This window comes from Prionailurus viverrinus, chromosome A2 (genome assembly GCF_022837055.1).
Source record: "Prionailurus viverrinus isolate Anna chromosome A2, UM_Priviv_1.0, whole genome shotgun sequence".
Lineage (NCBI taxonomy): Eukaryota > Metazoa > Chordata > Mammalia > Carnivora > Felidae > Prionailurus > Prionailurus viverrinus.
This window is the reverse complement of record NC_062562.1, coordinates 145,390,675-145,405,214: the sequence shown is the minus strand read 5'-3', so window position 1 is coordinate 145,405,214 and position 14,540 is coordinate 145,390,675. Positions and strand designations below refer to the sequence as shown.

The 14,540-nt window shown below is 50.6% G+C and overlaps 2 protein-coding genes across 2 annotated transcripts in view; one reads left to right on the top strand and one right to left on the bottom strand.

Moving 5' to 3' along the window:
* Positions 1–11,713, top strand: part of LOC125160113 (uncharacterized) — a 25,757-nt gene extending 14,044 nt beyond the window's left edge. Inside the window, exon 3 of the mRNA XM_047848736.1 lies at positions 9,331–11,713. Within this exon, the coding sequence (XP_047704692.1) occupies positions 9,331–9,813 (483 nt within the window). The 3' untranslated portion in view covers positions 9,814–11,713. The remainder of the gene's footprint in view (positions 1–9,330) is intronic.
* Positions 10,508–14,540, bottom strand: LEP (leptin). The gene is made up of 2 exons (XM_047848737.1): positions 14,362–14,540; positions 10,508–13,251 (listed from the first exon to the last, which is right to left on the bottom strand). The coding sequence occupies exons 1-2, from the start codon at positions 14,503–14,505 to the stop codon at positions 12,892–12,894; spliced, it is 504 nt and encodes a 167-aa protein (XP_047704693.1). The 5' UTR covers positions 14,506–14,540; the 3' UTR covers positions 10,508–12,891.

Sequence of the window (14,540 nt, the reverse complement as noted above, 5' to 3'; positions counted from 1 at the left end):
ACATATTTAAAACTCATTTTTCCCCTAGACAAGACAAATTGAATTTGTATCTTCCCATATGGAGCTTTTCAAAAAGATTGGTGCTGGGATGCATTGGGTTCCCAGAGTGATGTCATCTGATTAGTCCTGGCTTCCTTTTTCCACTTATAGGGGGTGCATAATTGCAGACATTCTAACTGGGAGAAGGTATGATTGTTTTTTGTTTTTTGTTTTTTGTCCTGTGGGGGAAATCCTTTCAGATGGATACATTTCTGGCATCTGATATTTTTCTCTGCCACCTGGCGGAAACTTCTAGAATAGAAGTGTCCCAACAGCGTACAGCCTGGATCATCTTCGCTGATGTTGGGAAGGCATAGTGAGCTCACTGGGTTCCTTCTTTTCTGGCCCAGGCAGGCTTTGATGAGCCCTGTCCCATTCATCTCAGATAAGGCTGGAAATCTACTACCCTCCCCGTCGTGGGGTCTGGGGCCAACACAGTAGGTTTCCCAGAGTGCTCTGGGGTTGGGTCACTTACTCTCTGGCCAGTCTGTCCTGGGTCCAGAGTGTCTGGGTGAGAGGATGGCTTGGAAGCTTCCAGAGGCAGGACAAGGAATGGAGGAGGGTCCCCCAGTTCCCCAGAGGCTCTTCCTCCCGTGAAAGGCACACTGTCTCCTCTGGCTACTTGGGTCCCTTCTTTTCTTCGGTGGCAAGCAGAATTTGTGAGTGTGTGGAGACCAAGCCAAAGAGGACTGCCAGCTAGCTCTCTGACTGGGATTTCAGCACAGAGGATGGGCACAGAGGGAAAAGGCAAGGAGGTGGGTAAGGAAGGAGAGTCCTTGGAAGGGAAACCCTAAGTATATCAGCCTGGAGTATCTACTCAGGCTTAAGATCTCTCCAGCTTTCCAGGCCCTACCAGACGTATCCCTTCCCTCTCTGTAGACCAAAGCCTCAGTCCCATCTGTGGCCCAAGTACCAGTCTCTCTGAGGAGAGGAGGAGCTAGGTAGGAGTGGAGGAGGTCCACAGAAGAGCCGAGCCACAGATGTAGGCTCCCGGGTGCTTGTGCTGAATGGAGAACTGCTCTCCAGGGGGCCGGGCTGGGACCGCGTCTCTTGGACTTGCTTGTGGATGAGCCCAAGGGCAGACACGCTGGGCTGGGCTCTAGTCATGGCTGTGGGTGGCCCTGTGACTCTGTTTGTGTTTTGGTCCTTCTGAGCTACTGTGGTTTGCATACTGCAAACTAGCTCCTCTGGGGTTTTAGTCCTGATTAGCTTTGCAGCAATAAAGTCTAATCTTGGTAAATAAATGAAGCCTCGAAGAAATGCCTGTTTATTCCTTGCCAACATTTTCCTTCTGCCCAAGGCGACAGGGCTCTGTGACCTTCAGCCAGTCACATGCCCTCTCTGAGTCTATTTTCATATCTAAAGAAGAGGAGTATAATACTACACTCCTACACCCTGGTTATTGTGGGCATCAAATACAATAATGAGTGAAAGTCCTTTCTAGAAGGAAGGTGTTATTCTACTGTAAAGGATTGTTATGGGCATCATGCTTATTGTAAAGCACCCAGCCATGCCTTATAAGATAAAGTATTGGGAGCACGAGCTCCATTATAAGGGAGGAGAAAAGGAACCAATTTTCTCAATGGAAAAGAGTGACCCCAGACAAAGCAGAGAGACCAATAGAATAAGCCTAACGTGAACAATGACAATTTGGGTGATTTCATACCAAGGCCCAATCCAATATAACCAATAGCAAAAAATATTCTCCATTCTTTTCAGAAGTTCTCAGGGCCAAGGACAATTGTCACACCCTCTTCAAAGCCTGAGGTCAAACATCATTTTTTAATTTGACGCTGTGTGGTTGGAAGTTAAAAGCCAGTTGTAACTGGTTTTGGTTCTTCACACGAGTAAGTAAAGGGTCAAAGTGAACCCCCCCTCTCTTTGCTCTCGTAGAAAGAAATCCATGTTGGAACAAGGCTCTGGAAGGCTATCAAAGAGGCCAGGACAGAGAAGCTCAGAGCATTCCTGGACAGGTTGTCTGTTGTTGCTGCCTTCCCAGAATCCATTCCTCTTTCTTTTTGGCAATTGAACCCTTTTTTCCTTTGGGAAATTACCCTTTACCCATTTTCATTCCAAGTGGGATTGAGCCCTTCCCCAGTTTCTGGGATGACTCAAATCTCTCCAACCAGAGTACTGTATCCCCCTGGCCACCGCGATTGGCTCAGCAAGAGGCATGTAATCCAAGCTAAGCCAATGAGAGTCAGCCCTGAGACTTTTGCTGGAATAATTAGGAAGGAGAAGTTCTCTTCTTTGGGGAGTTGCCAAGCTGCAGAGCAGAAGCCTGGAGTTTTTGGTGGTCACCATTGCCACCACCTAAGAATGGCCCCAATTTTGAAGGAAGCAAAACTGAGAGTTAGAGAATGATTCCTATGGACATGATTTGGGCACTGGTTTAGCCACACCAGAAAAGCAAGGCCAGGCAGGGAAAGCAGGTTTAGGATTGGCCAGTTTGAATGATCTTGGCAGATTTTAAGGCACAGGGGCTAGCTCTAGTTATCTGCTACCTGGCCCTGGGGTGATTAGAGCAGGGGGTTGTGGCCCTGAGTGTGAGAGCCCAACAGAGGTGGTGGCTGATTGGTTAGTTTGCATTTGGAAGGAATGCTCCCTGCAGAGTTGTTTGTTATCTCTGGGCATTAGCTAACCATGGAGGGTGCAGTCCCTCTAGCGTCAACAAGGCCCCTAAATGTCAAAGCATCAGAAAATACAGATAGTTAAAAACATGCTTCGGAGCGCCTGGGGGGCTCAGTCGATTGGGCATCTAACTTCGGCACAGGTCATGATCTTGCAGTGCGTGGGTTCGGGCCCCACGTCGGGCTCCGTGCTGACAGCTCAGAGCCTGGAGCCTGCTGTGTCTCCCTCTCTCTGCCTTTCCCCTGCTTGCGCGCTCTCTCTCTCTTTTTCAAAACAAAACAAAAACAAAAACAAAAACAAAACAAAAAAATAGGGGCACCTGGGTGGCTCAGTCTAAGTGTCCGACTTCGGCTCAGGTCATGATCTCACGGGTCTGTGGGTTTGAACCCCGCGTCAGGCTCTGTGCTGACAGCTCAGAGCTTGAAGCCTGCTTCAGATTCTGTGTCTCCCTCTCTCTCTGCCACTCCCCTGCTTGCACTCTCTCTCTCTCTCTCTCTCTCTCAAACATAAACATTAAAATTTTTTAAATAAATAAACATTAATCAAAAATAAAAAAATAAGTAAACATTAAAAAAATATGCTTAATACAACCGGAATGGTTGGCAATGGAATGGTAATTATCCCATTGGGCAAAGCAAGTCACATGGCCAGGCTCTGAGTCATGTGGAAGGAGACTACTTAAGGGAACGGAGACTAAAAGTCATGACTCATGGGATACTTCCCTGCAAAAGTTCGCCCATACCCCTATGGTAGGGCAGCTCCAACTGTGAGTTTAAGCCCAAATTTGCCTTCTGCTAAATTCTACCTATTGACCTCCAATCTTCCTCCAGCATCGTCCACACGGCAAGGCTTTGGCAACCATATCTGTCTTGGGATCATCTAAGTAGACAGACTGCCCAGAATTCTGCCTCCCCTCATGGGTGTTCTTCTGTTCTTAAACTTAATGGCCCAAATGCAAAGTGTATGTGTGCATTCAGCTCTTGAAGTCGGATACCCATTCAGCCAACAAATAATTGTTTTGTACTTACTCTGGGCCAGGATCTGGCCAAAGTGCTAGAGATAGAGTAGAAAATAAAACAGACCCAGGGCACCTAGGTGGCTCCGTGGGTTAAGTGTTAGATTCTTGATTTCGGTTTAGGTCATGATCTCATGCTTCGTGAGATCGAGCCCCACACCCGGCTCTTGGCTGATAGCTTGGAGTCTTCTTGGGATTCTCTCCCTCTCTCTGTCCCTCCCCTATTCATGCTATCTCTCTCAAAATAAATAAACATTAAAAGAAAAGAAAACAGACCCAAAGAGCATCCTTGCCTGTCAGGGGCTTATATGTGTTGGGTGGGGTGGGGTGGGTGGAGGTAGGAGGAAAATGTTAACAAATGTATAAATAAAATATATACAAGTGAGGGGACGTAGACGGGTGAGGGTTGGTTTTCTTTTTTCTTTAAACTTTTTTTTAAAGTTATTTTTTTTTCAACGTTTATTTATTTTTGGGACAGAGAGAGACAGAGCATGAACGGGGGAGGGGCAGAGAGAGAGGGAGACACAGAATCGGAAACAGGCTCCAGGCTCCGAGCCGTCAGCCCCAGAGCCCGACGCGGGGCTCGAACTCCCGGACCGCGAGATCGTGACCTGGCTGAAGTCGGACGCCCAACCGACTGCGCCACCCAGGCGCCCCTAAAGTTATTTATTTTTGAGAGAGAGACACATACACAGAGCGTGAGCAGGGGAGGGGCAGAGAGAGAGAGAGAGAGAGAGAGAGAATCCCAAGCAGGCTCTGTACTGTCAGCCCAGAGCCCGACTCAGGGCTTGATCCCACAAACCAGGAGATCACGACCTGAGCCAAAATCAAAAGCCGTATGCTCAACTGACTGAGCCACCCAGGTGCTCCTTCTGATCTGTGTTTAAAGGGCTCCTTGCCCAGGAAAAGTAACAGGACAGGCGACTAATGCGGGGAGCTTCAGGAGTGCTGGTGGAAGGTAAGCACACGGAGGGTGAACCCTGGAGCCCTCTGCACAGGCGTCTGCTTCCACGCCGTGTGTGTCTGTGCACAAGCAACCCACACTGCGAGCTCTTCACATTAGGACAGTGACGTGGCCAGCGAGTGTTTTTCCAGACGGCTGTCCCTCTGATGGGGAGGGAAGGCGGTGGGACGGCAAACAGAAGATACCCGGAAATCCGTACGTGGGTGTGGGCTTGGGTGGGGTGGGGGTTAGATAGACACTTATATCCCTCTGGGTCTGGCGAGTCTGGAGGCTCAGGTTCTAATCCACAGATACGAGCTTTTGGGCAAGTCTTGGGCCAAATCTCTAAGCCATCATCCAGTATGTGGGACGAATAACAAACACGCTGCCTTGCTCTTGTAAGGAATGAAAGGTCACAAATCTCTCCATCCTGAAGTAAGGAGGGGGGTTCTGGGCCGTTGCCGTGATCTCCAAATAATTACTGGCCTGTGGAGACCAGGTCCAGATTTTGAGTCCTATGGGAGGTCCAAGCCCAAGTGTGGAAGGGAGCAGGGGTGTCCCCTTCTGTCACTGTCTCAGGCCTGGCAGGGTGGGGGTGGGGAGCTCCACTCGTGCTGCACCTGCTAGTTTTCCCTCAGATAAATACACAGATTTTATAAACAGAAAAGTTGAAACTACGAGGGTTGGGGTTTCCTCAGGAATTACGGCCAAAAATAGGATGGGACAGTCGAGGCGATCTCAGGGTTGGTTTTCTGGTCTGTGATATTCCTCGGGGACATCTGCCTGAGATGAAACACTGGCCTTCGACAGGAAGGGCCTGTCTGAGGTTCAATAGCATTCAGTGCCAAGGGCTCTGGCTTAGACCCAAAGGGGGAAGCCTCACTCTCCCTCTGAGTAGGTCCCTTGGCCTGCCCCGCTCCGAACCCTCCGAATCTCCTGAAGTTTCTGTAGCAGGTGTGCGGGTGGCTGGGTGGAGAGGAACAGAGATTTGCTCTTACCCCGGGTGGGTCTGCCATAAGCCAGGGGAGAAAAGGGATGACCCTGCTCCAGGCTGCAGCCAGATCCAGAACCCCGGGGACAAGGTTTTGAAGGTAGGAATGAAGTGTTTTTTTTATTACAATAACTTTGTATTTAATACAGAGGGACAGCCATGGGGTGGGGACACCACGATTCCCTGTTGGGGAGGGAGAAAGGGAGTTCCGTGGCTTCCATGGGGCACCCCAAGGCCCAGCAGAGCTCGGGCAACGCCCGAGGGTCTAATTTCCGCTCCTTTGGCTTTTCCTTATAAGCATCAGGACTTGCCTCTCCAATATCTTGCAGCTGGCTCTCACCACTGTCTCCTTGTTTGATTTGTTAAATCTCTGTTTTAGTTCGCTGTTTCACACCCATGCTGACAGTCTGTCATAGCCCCCCAGGCCCTGGGACATCTGCCAGGCAGTGAAATCCAATGTGAAGTTAAATACAACTCAGCTCCACATCGTATTCTCCTTCTCCCTCTTCCCTTCGCCCCTTCCTGCTTCCACCCGTGGAGGGGCCAGGCTGGACTGCACCTTACCCTAAAGTGTTGATCTGGAAATCCTGCCCCAAAGTAGAGAGTTTGCTGTAATAAAGTCTTGTGTACCTATTACCCAGTTTTAACAATTATCAACATGTTATTGACCTTGTTTATCTAACCCTATATATATATATAATTTCTTTTTTTTTAGAGATTTTTTTTAATGTTTATTTTTGAGAGAGAGAGAGAGAAAAAGAGAGAGAATGAGCAGGGGGGGGACAGAGAGAGGGAAATGCAGAATCTGAAGCAGGGCCCCAGGCTCTTAGCTGTCAGCACAGAGCCTGACACAGGGCTTGAACTCATGAGCCATGAGATCATGACCTGAGCCAAAATCAGACGCTCAACCGGCTGAGCCACCCAGGCACCCCTCTGTTTGAATTTCTAATGAGTAAGGAAACATTGAAAAATAATGAACCACCATGCCATCACCACAGCTAATAAAATTAATAATAATTCCTTTCATCATCTAAAATAGAATTCCTGCTCAGATTTCCATCATTGTCTCACGTTGTCTTTTACGGATGGTATCTTCGAACTAAAAAGGAAGAAGTTTGTTGAGCAAGTTAGGAGTGAGCAGAATTTATTTTTATTTTTTTAATGTCTTTATTTATTTTTGAGAGAGAGAGACAGAGAACAAGCGGGAAGAGGCAGAGAGAGAGGGAGACACAGAATCCGAAGCAGGCTCCAGGCTCTGAGCTGTCAGCACAGAGCCCGACGTGGGGCTCGAACTCATGAGCCATGAGATCATGACCTGAGCCAAAGTCAGATGCTTAACTAACTGAGCCACCCAGGCACCCCAAGAGTAAGCAGAATTTTAAGAAGTTTACCCTTTTGTGGTAGGGCTGTTTTCGGGCTTTTTATAGAATTTGCTGACCTGATATAACAGGCTTGTTACTATAGGCGTCTCAGTTCCTTTGGTCACCAAGTAAGAGCAGGGGGCCTGTACTGAGCCGCACACAACAGCCAGGCCCGGGGCGAGGCGACTCTGTCCGCACAGGCTTACAGTCAGGGGCAGGGAAGGGTGTAGGGGTGAGACCTCAACAGAAAGGATTCCCCGTGAGTTGTGCTGAGTGACCAGGGGCTATGGGAACTCAGTAGAAGGAAGAAATGCTAATATTAGGTCCCTTTATTGTAAAAAGACATTTTATGCAAGAAACAGTCAGTGGTTGAGACTCCCTTGATTTGACCTGATCTTTCCTCCAATCAGCGATCGTAAAGCAATGCCATAGATTGAATGTTTGTGTCACCCCAGAATTCATGTTAAATCCTAACCTCCAAGGTTAGGTGTTAGGAGGCGGGGCCTTTGGAAAGTGCTTAGGGTGAGGGTGGATCCCTCATGAAGGAGATTAGTGCCCTATAGGAGAGACCTCGGAGAGCTCCCTTGCCCCTTCCACCAGGTGAGGACACAGTCACAGATGTGGTCTGCGAACCAGGAAGCAGGTGCTCACCAGACATGGAAGCTGCTGGCACCTTGATCTTGAAGCTCCAGCCTCCAGAACTGTGAGAAGTAAATTTCTGTCGTTTACAAGCCACCCAGCCTCAGGTATTCGGTTCTAGCAGGCCCACATGCACTAAGACAGGCAATGTTTTTTGTTTGCTTTTTAATGTTTATTTTTGAGAGAGAGACAGTGTGTGAGTGGGGGAAGGGCAGAGAGACAAAGAGAGGGAGACACAGAATCCGAAGCAGGCTCCAGGCTTTGAGCTGTCAGCGCAGAGCTTGACCCGGGGCTTGAACTCATGAACTGTGAGATCATGACCTGAACCGAAGTCGGACGCTCAACCGACTGAGCCACCCAGGTGACCCTGGCAATGTTAACTTTATATTTATTTCTTCTCTTTTCATTTCCTTCCTTCCTTCCTCCCTTCCTTTCTTCCTTCCTTCCTCTGCTCCCCTCTTCCCCCCCTCCCCCTTCCCCTTCCCTTCCCTTCCTTATTTATCTTGTCATTCTTCCATTTAGTAGATTCCTTTTCCTGTCCTCGCTTTCTTTCCCATGCCAAACTTTCCCCAAGTGGATTTCCTTTCTCCTCAGGAACCCTCTCTCCTTTTCTCCCTTGGGCTCCTAGGGACGGTTCTCTGAGTTCTGGCGTGTGGTTCCTACACCTCTCTGGAGTCTGGCTTCACAGTTCTCCCAGCATCCAAATCTATCTCCATTTGCTCTGTAGTTGCCTGATCTGTGTTGCTCCACAGGCAGCACTGGAGACAAGGGTTCTGGTGCAGGAGGCGTATTTAGGAGGCGACGCTAGGAAGCAGGAGCGAGGAGCAGGGACAGCGGGGCCAGGCAAGGGGAAAAGCCAATCAGGAATGCCCCTTGGATGTGACTGGTGTGTGCACCCAGGCCCCAGTCCTACAGACTGCCCCTTAAAATTGCCCCTCCGGAGGGTGGGAGGCTGGGGGATTTCTCCACAGACCCCCATTCCTCACTGGTTGAGATTTGCTCCACTGGGACCTTCCCTCTCCCCCTCACCTTCTGGCTGCCCCGTGGGGGCTGAGAGGGCTTCCTAAGGAGCCACAGGGGAGCCCTGTGCCCGGGCGTCCCTATCAAAGCTGTGACTGTCTCAAGGAGGGCTGTCCGCGAAAGCAATTCTCACTCCTTTTGCTTCCTTGACTCATTAGTACCGATAACAACAACATGATTTTTTGACTGCTTTTTGTACCTCACCCATGGGGCTAATCGCTTCCCAAATATTTTATCGTCCTATCTTCTAAAGACCTCTGATGAAGGTGCTATATTACATTCCCATTGTACAGATGACAAACTGAGGCTAAGAGGGATTAAGTAACTGGCCTAAGGGTTAGGCACCCTCTGTGCTGGGAGCTGGGGTTGAGATGAGGGCTGGGCATGGAGGCTCCATCACCTTCTTTCCATCCTTGACTCACACTACCATCTCAGGTCTGAGACAGTGCATTCCTGGGGAAGGACCCCAAAGAGCTGAGGGTGACAATGTACCAGTGAACTAATCGGTGACTCTGGGTAGTCAGACAGCACTAGACTCAGATCTTGATGGTGAAAGCCTGGAATGAACGACTCTAAATTCTTTGAGGGGAAACGGGGCATCATGTTTTTGGTTGTATGCTGCTGTGCACGAATCTGAGATGGGGTTCTTCTGAAAGGTCCTGCTGGGTTGACCTGACTTCTTTCTCACCAGACTCTGCAAAAGACCTGCCTTTGGAGGTTGGACATGGTCAGACGCTGCCAGCTGTTTGGGAGATGTGAGCTCAGCCTCGGGGGGAGAGCAAGAGAATGCCCAAGGATGGGAAAGGTTCTGGAAGGATACTTGAAGAACATACCCTTCCACTCTGACCCTGGGAGTCACCTCACCGAGAAGGGAACATTTCCAGGCCTCTGTTCCGAGACCCCTGTTACTGCGGGCTGCCTTCCAGACCACTTCGGGGAGCTACTAAGGCTCGTGCCTACTCAGAAACAAGACATCTCAGACAGTCCCAGATGGCCACCAAGGGGCAAACCCATTGTCCCCAAGCCCCTGCTACCCACCTCAGGCAGGCAGGGACTGGAGAGGTCATGGCATTGGTACCTTTCTAGGTCCTTGGGGATGAGTGCAGAGGAAAGTCTTGTCAGAGACCATGCTGGGCTTCTAAGCAATGTGCGCCCCAAATCCTTCTATGTTTAAGTTGGTTTGCGTTGGGTTTCTGTCACTTGCAGCTACAGGAGTCTTCACGGGTACAGAGGCCAGCCACTTCCCGAGTTGCCAAGTGACCCATTTAGGCTGTTCCCGCCTTATCCGATACCCCCCGCCCCCCCGGCTGTGGTTTCTCCTCATTCCGCAGCTCTGTCTCCCTTTCCTCCACCACTTAAACGAGTAGTCAGGAAAGGACTGGCCGCTGTCAACTATACTTTGAAATTGCCCATGGAAGTGATTATTGGATGGGCCAGCCCCCCACCCCCACCTCCAGTCCTCCCTGGGTTGGAACTGTCACGTTCTAACTGCACCGCAGAGACGATTGTGCTCTGCGCCCGGAACAAGAGGAGTCCTGTCTTTCCCAGGGTCGATGCACCTGCTTGGGTCTGCTGTTAGGCTGCACGTTGTTTGTTTGCTTATAGCTTTGTTGTTGTTGTTGTCGTTCTTTTTTGCTTAAAAAACAATTTGGCGCTTCTCAAGGCTGATTTGCAGACCCACAGAATGTGCTCATTTTGCCAGCTCTGTGCTTTGGGGGAATCCTTTAGCCTGAATAACTGGCGGCCGGCTGTGGCCAAGCCCGGGCAGAGCTGAACCCAGTGGGGGTCGGAGGCCAGCCAGGCCGTGGCCTGTCACCCACAATAGCTCTTCTAAAGCCCCTCCGCAAAGGGTGACACAGAACAAAGACCAGGGGGCAAAGTTAATTTATTTGGATTTTTTTTTTTAACAACCAAAATAATTGTTGAAGTTACAAAAAAAAGACATTTACATTTTAGAACTTTTACACTCTGAGAATAAGCCACAGTGCCCGGTTTTGGTGAATGAAAGGCTTAAAAGATCCCAGCCTGACTGGGTGGTAGTGATTATCTAGGTCGTATTCTCCAGAATGGGCCTTACTCTGTCCATCTCGTGAATCGCTCTGCCCTGGAACTTTCAACTCTTAACCCTTTCGATATCAAACTTCTTTGCCGCAGAAGGCCTCTTCCATGTGTCCCTTTCCCTCTCGTCTGTCCTTTGTCTGCCTTTCTTTGTAACTGGCTGCACGTGCCTTCACCCTGGTGTCTCAGCGCCAACAAAACAGCCTCCACCCTCCAGGCAATTCACATCCCTCACCTCCTGCAAAGTTGCCTCCAGCTCCTCTCTCCCAGCAATCACTCCTGGTCTCCCTTGCCCAGTGCCTATTTGTACCTCCGGGGAGCACTACCTGGTTGCAGGGACACTCTGGGGAGCCAGAGGACCTGAGCTCTAGTCTTGGCCCAGCTACCTATCAGCTGTTATGGTCTCAGGCATTTTCTCATTTTTAAACTGTCAGCCAAGCTGCTTCAAAGGGATGTGGCTACACGGTAATTAATGCTGCCGGGCCCTGAAAAGCAAAAATGCTACCAAGTGCAAGCAGGGTTAGCCAGTGGGCCCCTGAGGACTGCCACCCTCCGCCCAGCATTTCCCACCTGCCCAGGAGCTCACTCTTTCAGCAGCTTGGTTACCATGGTGAAAGGCCAGCCTTAGGGCTGCTGTGTAAAGTTTTTACCATCGGGAATGCAAGGTCCCTGAGGGCAAGACTGGATTTTAACGTTTACTTGGTGAGCTTCTCTAGCCCATAGCACCAATCAGGGCTGAGCGCGAAGTAGGTGCTCAGTCTGAACGTTGATAGCTTTGATTCGAATTTCCTTGGACAGATCCACCACCTGTCACGTGATGGCCTCATAACAGTGGCAGGACGGTGGAAAACCCAAGCCTCCTTGTTCATTCATCCCACCAACCATGACCTCTAGTGGGAAAGGCGCTCCTGGCAGCCCGGCCCGGGAGTCCTGGCACTCAGCATTGCTGGCCCAAGTTTTGGGACCACCCGCTAAAGCCCACAGACCTTCCCACTGGAATAAAAATCCACACCAAATGGGTAGGAAACATGGTCGTGCTTTGGGTGGGCCAGTCTGATGAGAACCACAATTTGGCATGCAAATCCCAAGTAGGGGTACTGCCATGTAATAAATCCAGTGTGGGATCATCCCCAGACCATTCCAAGGGCCATTCCAAGGACCCCTGCTCTGGGGATCATGGTCTCCAGTGAGGGATCCTCACTCCCTGATAAGAAAGACCTCTCTCTTGCAATTGGAGAAGGCCAGAGCTCACAACTGTCCCAATAGACAGTCCCCAGCCTCCCTCCATAGGTGGCTGCCAAAACCCCACAACCCCCCCCAAAGGAGTCATCTCCTTTGTCATTTTCCAGAAAACCACACTAAGTGGCTGCAGAGTTGAGAAACTGACTCCACCCCATCCGAAGAGCCCATCACACAAATGTAATTCAGAAAATACATTCTGATCCTTCCCCTTCCCACTAACACGTTCCCCCACCTCCAGGTGCACACATCTATATATCACACTTGACAAAATTCATCTTCTTTTTGGAAGAACCTGGTCCTTGGAGATCTGCTCAGGGCAATGCCATTGCAAACACTGTAATTTCACATCAGTCACGGTAGAAACAAAACCAGTTACCAAAGAACTAACTTGAGAGCCCTCAAGTCACATAGAAATGGGTTTGCCTTAGCCAGGCCCACCAGCGGGGCTGGAAGCAGCATCCCTAGCCCTGGCTGGCCCCAAAGAGCCTGGAAAAGCTGCTGTTTTGCTTCAGATCCATCCAGGATAAAACGCAGAATAAATAATGTGTTGCTTGGGAGTTTGCAGCTATGTGGATGTAACCGTCATGGTGTTCTCAGAATTCTCAGAACCTCGCTTGATGGTCCAAAGGCTCAGCGGGTGCCTCCTGAAATCACCCCAGGTCACGCTGAAGCATGCAGTGAGAGGGGAGGTGGCACAGGAAGGAAGGCTTTTGTGAGATCCTCAGGTCCGGTTCACTGCCGGGTGGGTCTCCCTTCCCGGTGAGCACGGAATCATGCATTCTATCTTTGGTTTCGTGCCTTGAAGGCTTATGCCTTTGGAAGAGTGGCTCAAAGGTGTGAGAGACTAATGGCCTGGGGCCTGGATAAAGGACACCCACACAGGCTCTCTGCTGAAGACACCTGGGAGCCGTGGGTTCTCTCCTCGACTTTGGGACGAGAGGTCTTCCAGGCCTCAGCACCCAGGGCTGAGGTCCAGCCGCCAAAGCATGTCCTGTAGAGAAGCCTGCAGCCTGCTCAGGGCCACCACCTCCGTGGAGTAGAGTGAGGCTTCCAGGGCACCGCCCAGGCTCTCGAGGGTCTCCAGGCCCCAGGCCCGGGGCAAGGGACAGTTCTTGGAGGAAGCCAGCAGGTGGAGAAGGTCCCGGAGGTTCTCTAGGTCATTAGATATTTGGACCACGTTTCTAGAAGGCAGACCGGTGAGGATCTGTTGGTAGATGGCCAATGTCTGGTCCATCTTGGACAAACTCAGGACAGGGTGGAGCCCAGGAATGAAGTCAAGACCAGCGACTCTCTGTTTGGAGGAGACAGACTGCTGTGCGAGAGGAAAAGGGAGAGCAGGGGCTCAGAGAAGTTGGTTCTGCAAGGCTCTCGGCCTTTCCCATGAATGTGGAGGTCCGCTCTCTTGGCTGCCTCCTCTCCCCTTCCTCACCGCCCTGGCCCAGGCCCTTGATTCTTGTGCCCCGGGGACTGCCAAGTTTCCAAGCTGATCTCCTGGACTTCTATCTTCCTGCCCTTCCCGAATCACCCTGCCCTCCCCTTCCAGATGGATCTTCGAAGATCGTTCCCTCCTCCAAATGACCTCTGCTGTAGAACCAGCCATGAGGCCCGATTCCTGCTTAGTTAAGTCTCTTCCCCAGGCACTGAGGTCCTCCCTAAGTGCCCCTTCCCTAGCCATCCTCACACCCTTCCATTCCCAGAGGACACCTCCTTCCCAGTCAGGTCCTCCAAGGCCTCTGGCCCCTCAGGGATCAAGGCCGGCCCCGCCTCACTCCTCTGCTCCAATAACGCTGGATACCAGGAGGGGGTGGCCTGCAGCCCTCACTTTCTGCGCCACCCAAGCTGGGACACTCTGGATCTACCCCGTGTGGCCTTGTCGGATAGCTACTGTGAAAGCAGGGACACTCACACGCTGCTCTCCATAAAATGCCCAAGACTCTGGTTCTGAGCTGTCCGAGGCCACCGTCAGACACGTATGGTGTCCAGGAGACGTGGAAGTCTCTAGATTGCCCCATGCTGGGTAAGCAAGCAGGCTTTTAAGACTGGGGGCTACCAAACCCACAACGAAAAACCTTTAAAGAAGGCACACTGTGGTCTGGTTCTATGAGAGGGTTTATCTAGTTGCTTTATCTAATTTAATCTCATAACAACCCTGTGAGGACTGTACTAGCTAGCTGATGAAACCAAGCCTTAAAGACATGGAGGAACTAGCTTAAGGTTTTATACATAGAGAACCAAAGTGTGGAGATTCACATTTAGTCTTCCTAATTCCAAATACAGCCCGCATGTAGGAAGCGGCTGTTCGTGAGGTAGGGAGGAGTCAAGGCCACCATGGCCCCTACATGTGGCTGCACAGGCTTCAGCTGACATCTGAGGTCCTGGTTCCCCCATGGGCAAACCTGTTGTCTTCCCAGGCTCTCCCTACCGTGTGTGAAATGTCATTGATCCTGGTGACAATCGTCTTGATGAGGGTTTTGGTGTCATCCTGGACTTTTCGGATTGGCACAGCTTCAACATAGGACAGATAGGGCCAAAGCCACAGGAATCGGCACAAGGGTCCACAAAGCATTTTCCTTCCCGGGATGTACGTCTCGGGCCTGCAAA

What these genes read in the sequence shown, in the direction of transcription:
- LEP (XM_047848737.1), bottom strand. Translation starts at nt 14,505, where the DNA reads ATGCTTTGTGGACCCTTGTGCCGATTCCTGTGGCTTTGGCCCTATCTG. An exon ending in TCAATGACATTTCACACACG is followed by an intron (nt 13,252 to 14,361) that starts GTAGGGAGAGCC and finishes CCTCTCGCACAG; the next exon opens with CAGTCTGTCTCCTCCAAACA.